The sequence below is a fragment of the Pipistrellus kuhlii genome, unplaced genomic scaffold (genome assembly GCF_014108245.1).
Source record: "Pipistrellus kuhlii isolate mPipKuh1 unplaced genomic scaffold, mPipKuh1.p scaffold_m20_p_36, whole genome shotgun sequence".
Taxonomy (NCBI): Eukaryota; Metazoa; Chordata; class Mammalia; order Chiroptera; family Vespertilionidae; genus Pipistrellus; species Pipistrellus kuhlii.
Genome location: NW_023425536.1, coordinates 4054588 through 4067131, shown reverse-complemented (window position 1 = coordinate 4067131; position 12544 = coordinate 4054588). Strand labels below are relative to the sequence as shown.

Here is a 12544-nt window from a genome sequence, read left to right as displayed (position 1 = left end):
ATTATGAAGTGGCTTTCCTTATCTCCTTTTATGGCCTTCACTTTGAGGTCTATTTTGTTAGATGTAAGTATTGCTACCCCAGCTTTTTTTTTTTTTTTTTTTTTCATTTCCATTTGCCTGGAAGATATTTTTCCATCCCTTCACTTTCAGTCTGTGAATCCATTGTTCTAAGGTGGGTCTCTTGTAGGCAGCATATATATGGGTCATGGTTTTATTTGGCCACTTGATGTCTTTTGATTGGAGCACTTAGTCCATTTATTTTTAAAGTTATTATTGATAGGTACTTGTGTGTAGTCATTTTTATTTTTATTTTTTGTGCCTGCTGTGGTGTGTTTTTCATTGGGAGGAATATCTTGGCTGAGGAGGCCTCCCATGAGGCCTCCCAGCCCCACAGCAGGCTCTCAGCCCAGGGTTCAAGTGCCAGAAGAAAAGTCCCAATAACTTCAGGCTGTAAAATCCAGCAGGGATTATGGTTGAGTGACAGGGAATTAGCCAGAGACCCAGGCAGTTCCACTTAAAGGGCCCATGCATGGACTTGTTAGGCTCACTACATCTGAGCTCCAGCAGCTTGAAAGGACCCAGGAACTTATAGAGGAAATAATTTGTTTATCATCAGGGCAAGATCTGGAGGGCAGCTTTCTCCCAGACACAAATGCCGGGACGTCCCCACCACAGAGCTGACTGGCAGGCACCAAATCTGAGCCACAGTCAACCTGACGTCCTGCCTTGGTGCTTCCTTGAAATCTAACCCCACCCAATTTGCATTTCCACCCAAACTATTTGCATATGAATGGCCTGTCCTGGCTCAGGCTTCAGACTTACCTAAAATCACTCAAACAAGCAGCAGCTGGACTCAATGTGCCCCATACTTCTCCATAAGTGGCCCCAGATCTAATACTAGCAACCGCTTGCCAAGTTCACAGCTTGGCCTCTCCTGGGCACCTCTAATTCCAACACAAATAGCAGTCATCTGCAGATCACTCTGTAGCTCATGCTGAGTGGCCCCAGACAGGGCACAGGCAGTGGCTGACTCTGTACCTCCTGGGAGGCCCCGGAGCCAGTGCACCCAGCAGACAGCATCAGACTATATCAGGTTACAACTCTACCTAATCCACGAGTGACACACTCAAGGGTTGACCTTGGCGAATATCAAAGCTCCACTGAAGCAAGCCCTGCTCTATAGATGTATCTCCCACACAGCAACCCTTCCACTATAGTCCCGGCTAGTCCCCACAGCCAATTGGCCTGGGGGTCAATTCCTCCCAGTGATGCTGAGAGCAATCAAGGATAGCGCACACAGCCCACACAGGGGCACACCTAGAGTGCCCAGCTCAGGTGAGTATGGAGGCTGAGCTACTGGGCCCTAAAGGAGAACGACTATACCAGGCCACTCTACCAATTCCAGAGACATAGCACCTCTACCTAATACATGGAAAAACGACAAAAGAAAGCAGCCAAGATGCAGAGACAAAGAAACATGTCACAGAAAAAAACAGAAGAAATTTCCAGAAAAAGAACTAAATGATGCCGAAACCAGTTTGGCTCAGTGGTAGAGCGTCAGTCTGCGGACTGAAAGGTCTCAGGTTTGATTCCGGTCAAGGTCGTGTACATTGGTTGCGGGCACATCCCCGGTAGGGGGGTGTGCAAGAGGCAGCTGGTCAATGTTTCTCTCTCATCAACATTTCTAGCTATCTCTCTCCCTTCTTCTCTATAAAAAATCAATAAAATATATTTTTTTAAAAAGAACTAAATGAAATGGAAACAAGCAAACTACTAGATACAGGACAATGTGGGGGACATTTATAATATTCTCAAAAGTAAAGGTTTTTTAGAAAGAGAGAGAGATTGCTCAGAACATACTGAAGAAACAAAATGTAAGACCTAGTCTTCCTTAAGTGAAATAAATATGTAACTTTTCATAAGGTCATAGAGTAACTTTTAAGAACTTTTTGATTGATATAATAGTCCATAGCAATCAAGGTGAATCCAACATTACTTTTCCACTAAAAAGACAGTAAGCATGTAACTCAGATAAGATATCCTTCGAAGAGTTCTGAAACACTAAGTGTCATGTGCCCAAAAATAGTTAAAGAATTCCATTATGAGGAGACTTACATAAGAAAGGTGTGAGAAAGAGAACCTGTCAGCCCCTCTCCCTCTTTCGTCAATGTTCTAGCCTGCAACCGACTCAACAAATAACACGTCTGGTCATAGTACAACTTTCGAGGTTCTTTAGGCATTGGTAAGAATCCGCTGCCTTCATTTCTGTAACTAATTCAAAATAAAAACAATACTGACTTGTAGTTTCTGGTAACAGTGGGCTAGATTATTTATGCTAGTCCTGCTGCTAGATAAAATAACTTAAAGCCTTCATAAAAGCATAAAACAGGAAAAACAGGAATCCCCAGGCCAAAACTAAAGGGAGACAGACACCCAGAAAGAAACAATTGAAGCCAGAGGACAGCAGAATTTCATTGTCGAAATTCTGGCAAATTGGAACTCTGCCAACAAGAATACCTTTCAAGCCCAGCCAGTGTAACTCAGTGGTTGAGAGTCATCGGCCTATGAACCAGAAGGTCAGGGTTCAATTCCCAGTTAGGGCACATGCCTGGGTTGCAGGCTCAATCTCCAGTAAGGGGTGTACAGGAGGCAGTAGATCAATGATTCTCTTTCCTCATTGATGTTTCTCTCTCTCTCTCCCTCTCCCTTCTCTCTGAAATCAATAAAAATATATATATATATAAAAAAAAGACACCCTAACCAGTTTGGCTCAGTGGATACAGCATCGGCCTGTGGACTGAAAAATCCCAGGTTAGAGAGCATGTACCTTGGTTGCAGGCATATCCCCAGTAGGGAGTGTGCAAGAGGCAACTTATTGATGTTTCTCTCTCATTGATGTTTCTGCCTCTCTATCCCTCTCCCTTTCTCTCTGTAAAAAATCAATAAAATATATTTTTTTAAAAAGAAAAAAAAAGAATACCTTTCAAAAGCAAAAGAAAAACTTGGACTTTTTCAGAAAAAACAAAACTGTGGGACTTCACCAGCAAACCATCAGTAAATTCTAAAGGAGGTACTTCAATCAGGAGAAAAATGTAAAGTGTGAGGCAAAAATAGTCAAGAAAAGCAATAAATACATGGATAAGAAAGCAATAATCACATGGATAAGTGGTAGGCAGTTAGACAGACATAACAGAGCAAGGACAATGGACCAGATACAGAAGGTCACCAGGGAGGAAAGCCTGGGTGCCGAGCAAAGGTCAATTGTAGGTGGTGTGGCCTCATCCCCAGGGTGACCTTTCCCCTCTAGCATACAAATGGTCAAGCAATTTGGACCCCTTGACCTTTCCTCTCTAGAGATAACATCTAGGCCTCAGTTGTATTGCAGCTCTAGGCCCAGAAAATCAGGAAAATTAGACAAGTGACCCTATGGCTGACCTCAGGGACCAGCAGCATTGGATAATGACCCCCTGCCCTGCTGTTGACTAATCAGTGGAGACCCCGACCCTAAAAGGACACACCTGGAAAACTGATGAATATTCTATTGAAATCCTCCCCTGGGACCTCCCCTAAAATCTCCACCCTTAAAACTCTTAGGATGGAGGACCCAGCACACTCTCCTCCCTGAAGATACCCCCACCTTTCCCCTCTCAATGCCCCTCCCCATTTCCCCAGGCATCTCACCTTTCCTTTCCTCACTCCCCAGGGCCCTTCCTTTGCCTCTGTACCTTGTCTCCTCAGCCCATTTCTCCCATCTCTTCCACCTCTGTGATTTTCCAAATAAATGTTCTCTTATCGTTTGAGGCTTGGCTCTGAATTGTTTCCTAGTCAGAACCCAAGTATGGAGGTTCCTGAACCCAGGTCAGGTCTAACACCTGGTACCGGTGGCACCGCCCACAACAGGTCAATAAGAATACACATTGATCATTGTTTTACAAAGGAAATAAAACGTATTGTGAAATTTAAATAATGGCCAAGTATATCCTAAAGTATCTGCTGATGAAAGCACATAAATTGTGAGGAGAGAGAAATGGGTAGAAGTCCTGGCATTGCTGAGGGGGAGGGTACCTTTTTGAATCCACTTTAGATGTGGTAGTCAGGTGTGCCTGGGGTCAGCTCCAGGACGACCCTAAATGAACTGAAACAGAAGAGGTCTCCTCATATAATTACACACTTCACTTCACCAGAATGACTGAACTAGTTAATTCTGCAGGCACTTAATGATACAGCCTCAAAATAGGTTAAACAAATCAAAAAGCTTAATGGAAATACTGAGAGAAATAGATAAATCCCCAGTCAAAATGATGGCTGTGAGGGAGAAACCAAGATGGCGGCATAGGGTGGACACCTAAATGCAGCCTGCCGCAACAATTTTGAATTTACAACTGGAAAACAGAGGAAACATCACCCTGAAACACCAGATGGCTAGTTGAGTGGAAGCTCTGCCATCTGGGAAGGGAAGAGAAGGAATGCTAAGCCTCGGGGTTGTGGAGGAGTGGAGATCTGTGCAAGCGGAAGGTTTGGCTGCTGAGTTGCTGCCGAGTTTGCTGCTGGCTTGCTCGCTGTGCACAGAGAGGGCGGGCCAAGTTGGTTGCTGACTTACCCCTGGCACGCAGAGAGGGCAGACAGCTAACATGCGACGGGGCTTTCTTGTTTAAGAGGAAAACAGGGCTGCCCTATTGCTCTGATAGACAGCCACGGTCAGGAAGAGGCCGGACTGTCAGGCAGTGGGTAGAGCTCTCTCGGAGGTGCATGTAGCCAGTGGCCATTACTGCAGGACTCAGGAACCGGACCCTCTTAGGGAGGGGTTGACGGGAAACTAAAGCTTGTCTACACCACCCCGAGACTCCGCCCTATCCAAGCAGAACACGGAAACCCTCCCAGAGGCTGGCTTTCTTGTTCAGGAGGAAAAAAAAACCCAAAACTCCCCACTGCACTGAGAGACAATTCTGAGCCGGGACAAAACTGGCTGTCAGGGAGCAGGCAAAACTCGAGAACAGCCTTTCCCCAAGTGGAGCACGTGCCTGCAACCAATCTTGCAGGACTTGCCACGAATAGGACTTTCCTAAGATGGGACTGACAGGGAACCAAAGCTTGCCTGCGCCACCCTGAGACTCTGCCCGATCCAAGTGGAGCACACAAGCCCTCCTAGCTGAGACACAGCTGATCTTCACAGCCAAATGGCTTGGAGAACAACGCTTCCCAGTGATACCAACAACAAGCAAGGCTTAACAACAAGACTGTACACACAGCCCACAAAGGGCTGCACCAAGACTGTCCACCTCAGGTAACTGGGAAGGCTGTGCTACTGGGATCTGCCAGGACACCTAGCACACAAAACTATTCCATCAAATCAGGGAAGCAGCTAATATGCAGAGAAGAGGCAGGACACAAAGGAAGGAAATGGAGGAAAGTAAAAGAATGGACATTGAGTTCAAAATCACAGTTATAAGGTTTTTCAAGAATTTTCTAGAAAAGGCCAATAAAATAAACGAGACCTTTGAGGATATGAAAAGGGATCAACTAGAAATAAAGAATACATTGTCTGAAATAAAAAATATTATACAGAGTCCTAAAAACAGAATGGAAGATCGCAAGAATCAAGTCAAAGATTTGGAACACAAAGAGCCAGAGGACACTCCTCTGCAGAAGCAAGAAGACAAGAGAATCCAGAAAGTTGAAGATAGTGTAAGAAACATCTGGGACAACTTCAAGCGAACCAATATCAGAATTATGGGGGTCCCAGAAGAAGAGAGAGAGCAAGATACCGAAAGCATATTGGAAGAAATAGGGACAGAAAACTTCCCCCACCTGGGGAAAGAAATAGACTTACAAGTCCAGGAAGCACACAGAACCCCAAACAAAAGGAATCCAAAGAGGACCACACCAAGACACATCATAATTAAAATTCCAAGAGCAAAAGACAAAGAGAGAATATTAAAAGCAGCAACAGCAAAGCAGGTAGTTACCTATAAAGGAGCACCCATAAGATTGTCAGCTGATTTCTCAACAGAAACCATGCAGGCCAAACAGGAATGGCAAGAAATATTCAAAGTGATGAATAGCAAGAATCTACAACCAAAATTACTCTACCCAGCAAAGCTATCACTCAGAATCAAAGGCCAGATAAAGAGCTTCACAAATAAAAAAAAAAGCTAAATGAGTTCATCACCGCCAAACCAGAATTATATGAATTGCTGAAGGGGGTTCTTTAGGAAGAGGAAGAAGATAAAGATAAAAAATTATGAACAACAAATATGTAACTATCAACAAGTGAAACTAAAAACCAAGAGAATTAAAAAATCTGATGAACAATATTAACTGGTGAATATAACAGAATCAGAGGTATGGAAGGGGCATGGACTGACAATTCTCGGGGAATAGGGGAGTTGGCGGTGTGAGAAGAGAATGAACAAAAACTGTGCATCTATGGAGGAGGACAATGGGAAGCGGGGAAAGGGCAGAGGGTGGGGTGGGAACCTGGTGGAGGAGAGCAATGGAGGGGAAAAAAGGAGGAACAATTGTAGTAATTTGAACAATAAAGATTTGTTTAAAAAAAAAAAAGAAAGAAAGAAATGATGGCTGTAACAATTCCACATGCTTTTAAAATGTGACTTTGACACTTCCTTCTATCCAGGGGTAGCATCTACATTCCTTCCTCTTAAAATTGGATGGGGCTGTTTTAACTAACAATGTACAAATTCGATGATGCTATGCGACCTCGACCTCCGAGGCGAGGTCACAAAAATCAATGCAGTTAGGGCCCTACCTGCTGGAGCACACTCACCCTGAAGACTCAGCCAACACGTAACCATGTCTCCCCTGAGCCTGTCATGTTGTAAGGGAGCCCAAAGGAGCCTGCATGGGTGAAGCCCAAGCTTACAGGAAGAGAGAGATACTAACCAGCCCTGGCTGCACTAACCAACCCCCACCCCAGCTCTGCCATCATCCGAACCTGTCTGGAAGCCCTTACGCCAGAACTGTCCAGTTGAGATGCTCCTGAATTCCTAACCACAGTAGCTGGGAGAAATAATTCAGTGATTATTGTTCTGAGTCACTAAGTTAACTTTCCCAGCTCAGAAAAACACAGTTAAAAGGTATCTACAAAACACAACAGCAATCCTAGTCGGTTTTCCTCAGTGGATAGAGCATCGACCTGTGGACTGAAGAGTCTCAGGTTTGATTCCAGTCAAGGCCATGTACCCTAGTTGCAGGCACATCCTCAGTAGGAGGTGTGCAGGAAGCAGCTGATTCATGTTTCTCTCTCATCAATGTTTCTATCTCTATCCTTCTCCCTTCCTCTCTGTAAAAAATCAATAAAAATATATATATTTTTAAAAATACCAACAGCAAACAACACCTTTAGTGATGAGTTGCTGAAGCTTTTCCCTCTGAGATCAAACAAAGATGCCCAGTTCCACCATTTCCGTCAACCCCACACCAGAGGGCCTACGCAACAGCGTAAGGAAATAAAAGAAATAAAGTTTAGAATGTTGAAAAGAATGAAACAAAACTTTCACTTTTTTCAGACTAACTGTGAATATAGAAAAATCCAAAAGAAACTACAAATAAATTACAGTTAATAGTTCATGGTTTTGCAGGTACAAAAGCAATATAAGGATATGCCCTCTAATTTTTCAAATAACATATTTTTAAAAGATACGTTCAAGAGCAAAAATACTTATAAAATCTCAATCAAAATCCCAAAAGTTTATTTTTCTGACGGGTGACAAGCTACTTCCAATATTTATATGGAAATGTATTAATAAATGACCAAGAACAAGGAGGGAAGACTTGTTCTACCTGAGATCAAGACTTTTCCTAAAGCTACAGAAATGAGATTGTGTGGTGATGCTGCAGAAAACACAGATAAATGAAAAGCAGACAGAGCCAAGACCAGATTGGCTCAGCGGTAGAGCGTCGGTCTGAGAACTGAAGGGTCACAGGTTTGATTCCGGTCAAGGGCATGTACCTTGGTTGTGGGCACATCCCCGGTAGGGGGGTGTGCAAGAGGCAGCTGGTCGATGATTCTCTCTCATTGACGTTTCTAGCTCTCTATCTCTCTCCCTTCCTCTCTGTAAGAAAAAAAAATCAATAAAATATATTTAAAAAAAAAAAAGAAAAAAGAAAGAAAAGCAGACAGAGCCCGGAAACAAGCCCGTGCACACAGGAATGACAGTGCCATCACGCAAGTGGCACATTAAGGACAGACTTTTCAACTGAGTCTGTGACAACTGATTGCCTCACGCCATCCACAAAACACCAACTCCAAGCAGATTAAAAACCCAATTCTGAAAAACGATATGCCATTTATCTAGAAAAATATCTTTATAGCCTCAGAGCAGAGCAGGATTTTCTAAATTAGAAAAACAGTGATCAGTCATAAAGGAAGGCTGGTAAAATTTAGCTATTTTAATATTAAGATTCCTTTTAGTAACAGGAAATACATCATAAAAGGGGGAAAAAGATATGTCCACAGTGAAAATGTATTTGTAATACTGTATATAACTAACAAAAGGACTATCATTAACATATTTTTTATAACTTCTACACAAATCGGTAAGAATAAGACATCTACCCAATAGAAAAACAGGCAAAGTCTTGAACAAGTACTTCATAAAAGAGGATATCCAAATGGGCATTATAAGATAAGAAGCCACAAGACCTCACTAATAACCAGGGAAATGCAAATAAAAGCCGAGAAGATGTTATTACACACCTACCAGGTCAGCACAGTTTAAAGTGACTGACACATCGAGAATGGGCAAGAAGGAGGAGCAACAGGAGCGCACGTCTGTCAGGACTGGTACAACCACTTGGGAGAACAGCTGGACATCGCCTATTCGAGTGAAGATGAGCGCGCAAAGCCAGCTAGCTGTTCCACTTCTTGATGCAGCTCCCAGAAAAACACATGCACGCTTGCTGTTTTGGGATGAGATTCAGATTTTAAAGCCCTGACTCTCAGGTGACAGGATTTGCAGATAGGACATTTAAGGAGGCAACAAGGTTCAAGGTCATGAGGGTGGAGCCCTAGTCCACTAGGACCAGTGTGGTTGTAAGAGGATGAGTCCCCAGGAGTGCACGCACACAAAGTGAAGGCCACGTGAGGACACAGCTGTCCACAAGCCACCGACAAGCACCTTGGCCCTGAACTTCCTGTCTCCAGACTGTGAGAAAGTAAATGTCCGTTGTCTGTGATGCTCTGTTATGGGACTGCTAGCTGAGATCCAACTATAAGTATGTTGAAAACAATACTTTTTATTTTTCTAGCTCCCAAACCAGAAACAACCCAAATTCCCTTAAACAGGAAAACAGACAAGTAAATAAAAGGACACAGCCAGAGACAGGATGGATAAATCATCATCATCAGACCCAAGATACAAAAGAGCACATGGAGCTTAATTCCCTTTATATAATGCTCAAAAATAGGCAAGACGAAACTACATAACTGAAGGATGCATACAAATTTAGAAAAATTACCCCCAAAAAAGCAAGATAATTATTATTACAAAAGTCAGAAGAGTTTTTGGTAAGGAGGATTCTGGGATCCCAGCTCACGACCTCAGTCATGATTACAAGGGTAATTACTTATTCAACTTATTCGCATACAATGCCTTTTCCCTATGTACGGACCCTTATTTCAGAATTTTTAAATGTTTAAAGTGCTTGACAATTATAGTATATCATAAACCAAGTGTAAGCAAGCCAAATAATATTCTGGTTTTTCCTATGATGACTGGCTTAGTATCCTCTGAATACTTCAGTATGTTGTTTTTCTCTTTTGGTGATGTCCCCGATGACTGGTGCTGTACCTCAGCCTGACGAATAACCCAGTGCTAGCCGCCAGCATTTGCCCAGGCCTCGGAGACACAGCATGAACAAGCCATGGGAGTTTCTAACCGTAAGGAAATGACCATCTAACTTAGCCTTTAGCCTCCCCAAATTCAAAATGTCATCATAACCCATTACATGCCCCTGTGCTGAGGACTGCTCTGAGGATTCAATGTCTGACCGAATGCCTGGCACCCTGCATCTGTCCACCAAGTTCCATTCCACATCCCAGGAAGAAAAGGCAAATCTCGTATTTCTAGTTCCACCATGGACAAAACTGTGTTATTTCTGTATATATCAAATTGTATTCTTCATTCCACTCACAGCTTTTGTCAATCCATGCTAAAAATGAAAACTTAAAACAGGGATCAACAAACTAGAACCCAAGAGCCAAATCCCACCCATCTCTCTTGTTTATGTAAATAAAGTTTTATTAGAACTATGCTATACTGATTCATTTATATACCTTCTATGGCTGCTTCCATGGCATAGTGGTACAGCTGAGCAGTTGCAACAGAGATGGTCTGGGCCACAAAGCCCAAATATTTATGATCTGGTCCTTTATGTATTATCTGATACCGGACTTTGCCATTTCAGAAGACACAGCATTTATTAAATGTCAAGTGCTAAGCACTCACTTCTACCATTATTATATTACAATAATATTCTTAATTAAGAAGCTTCTACCTAATATAAGCAGGAAGCATCATGTATACAGAAATGGACATGTACTCTAAGATCAATTTGTATTTATGTGTGAGAAGCCACTGCTTGCCAATACTGGTCACAAGAATATCAAGGAATGCGGAAGGCGGATGGACCTTGGGCATTAGCAGGGCTAATGCTAAGCTCTGATTGTTCATGTTGAGATAGTGGTGGCTCAAGGCAATTCTCTAACCTGATAATTCTTTTACTCTTTACCAAACTTCACCTTTGGCATTCCTGTATGCATTACTAGAGAGCAAGATGTGTATCTAAAACTGAATAAAAAGCAGACGGGCATGAGTCTTGGTGTGTCTCTTCAAGAGAGAAGCTCCACCTGGTCCCCAAGGCCTTCTAAATTCATATTTCGTGTATAGTGTTTTCATTTGTGCATCGTCTCCACCTTCAGATCCTGAACCCCGCTGCAAAGGTCATGGCAATTATGTAATATTTTCACATCTTCCATCATAGCTATATATCCTTTTACTCACATACCTTTATAGGAATTTTCTTGTCAAAATCAGGAAAGTGAATTATTTTATTTAGCTTGGACACATACAGTATCATTATGGTAGCCGCCATCTAAAAAAGGGAAAAAAGAAACTTCAGCAAAAATATGTGGACTATTTCAGGTACAAAGACATCAGAAGAAAACCGATTCATCAAAAAGCAATATATCTGCCATAGCTGGTTTGCTCAGTGGATAGAGCACCAACCTGCAGACGGAAGCGTCCCAGTTTCCATTCCGGTCAGGGGCACGTGCCTAGGTTGCGGGCTTGATTCCCAGTAAGGGGCAGGAGGCAGCCAATCAGTGATTCTCTCTCATCATTGATGTTTCTGTATCTCTCTCCCTCTCCCTTCATCTCTGAAATCAATAAAAATATAGTTTTTTAAATGGACAGGAGAGAACCATTGATCAGCTGCCTCCTGCATGCCCCCTACTGGGGATCAGGCCCAAAACCCAGTTCATCTGTGCCTTTGACCAGAATTGAACCTCGAAGTGCTACAGGCCCTTGTTCTATCCACTGAGCCAAACCAGCTAGGACTAGGATGCAAAGATGTAAAGACGCCTTCAACATGATCATAATCCTAAACCTGATCCCAATAAGTTTACAAACTTAATGGGACCCATGCTAAATTATAACTGTGGTTTATATTTATGACTTACTTTGTAATTCTTGCAGAAACATACTAACACTTATTTAAAATATTCTGTAATTCAGACTTTTAAAAATAGGTCTGCTGGCCTCTTCCCCCAACAGATAAAAAATCAAAAGGACTTTACCTTGGGTACAGCAGTGATTTTATTTGCCTCAGGGATTTCCAAGGACAGTTCATCACTAAACTTTTAAACGCCTTTCTCTACGTATTTTCACAATGAAACATAAAGATAACTTTTTCTTTTTACCTTAAGGAAATATATTGTTTGTTATTTTTGTCTCCCTAACATGATGCTTCAAAGAGTACCTTATTAGTAAAAAACACGTAATCAGAACAATGTTTAATCATATAAATGACAGCTTTTCCAGATTCACAATTACAGTTAGCAAGATATAATTTCCATAATTTTAAATTTTTCTAACTATAACTTAAAGCAAAGCAAGACAAATAAAATCTCTGATGCCTGTTACACTTGTCTACTGAAAATCACCAGCCTATGACCACAAGAATAAACAATCCACAGATTAATATTAATGGAAAATTTCAGAAACAGCCAAGCACGTTAGTCTGAAAGATTTTCTCAACTTTATAGCTGAGAACAAAGATCACAAACCATAGGAAGTAAATATGTTTTGCTTTGCCCACGGAGAGTTTTGTGAAATTGGAATCCATTGCTGGCATTTACAAATGGGAGATCTGATGTAAAAACTCAAATACCTGCTTCTCTTAAAAAAAAAAAAACTCTGGAGTTCTGATAATTAGGGCCTCGTGGGCCCCACTCACCTCCCCAACCCTCTTCCTCGCTAGCTCAGAGGCGGAATCCGAGCAGCAGGTGCACACCTCATGGTAACTA

General features: G+C 42.3%; 1 protein-coding gene across 3 annotated transcripts in view; it reads right to left on the bottom strand.

Annotated features, from left to right (window-relative positions):
• SLC35D2 (solute carrier family 35 member D2) overlaps positions 1-12544 on the bottom strand; it is a 70656-nt gene that overhangs the window by 43187 nt on the left and 14925 nt on the right. For all 3 annotated transcript variants that reach the window (XM_045570730.1, XM_045570729.1, XM_036461343.2), the window contains exon 3: positions 11026-11112. In XM_045570730.1, coding sequence (XP_045426686.1) covers positions 11026-11112 — 87 coding nt within the window. The remainder of the gene's footprint in view (positions 1-11025; positions 11113-12544) is intronic.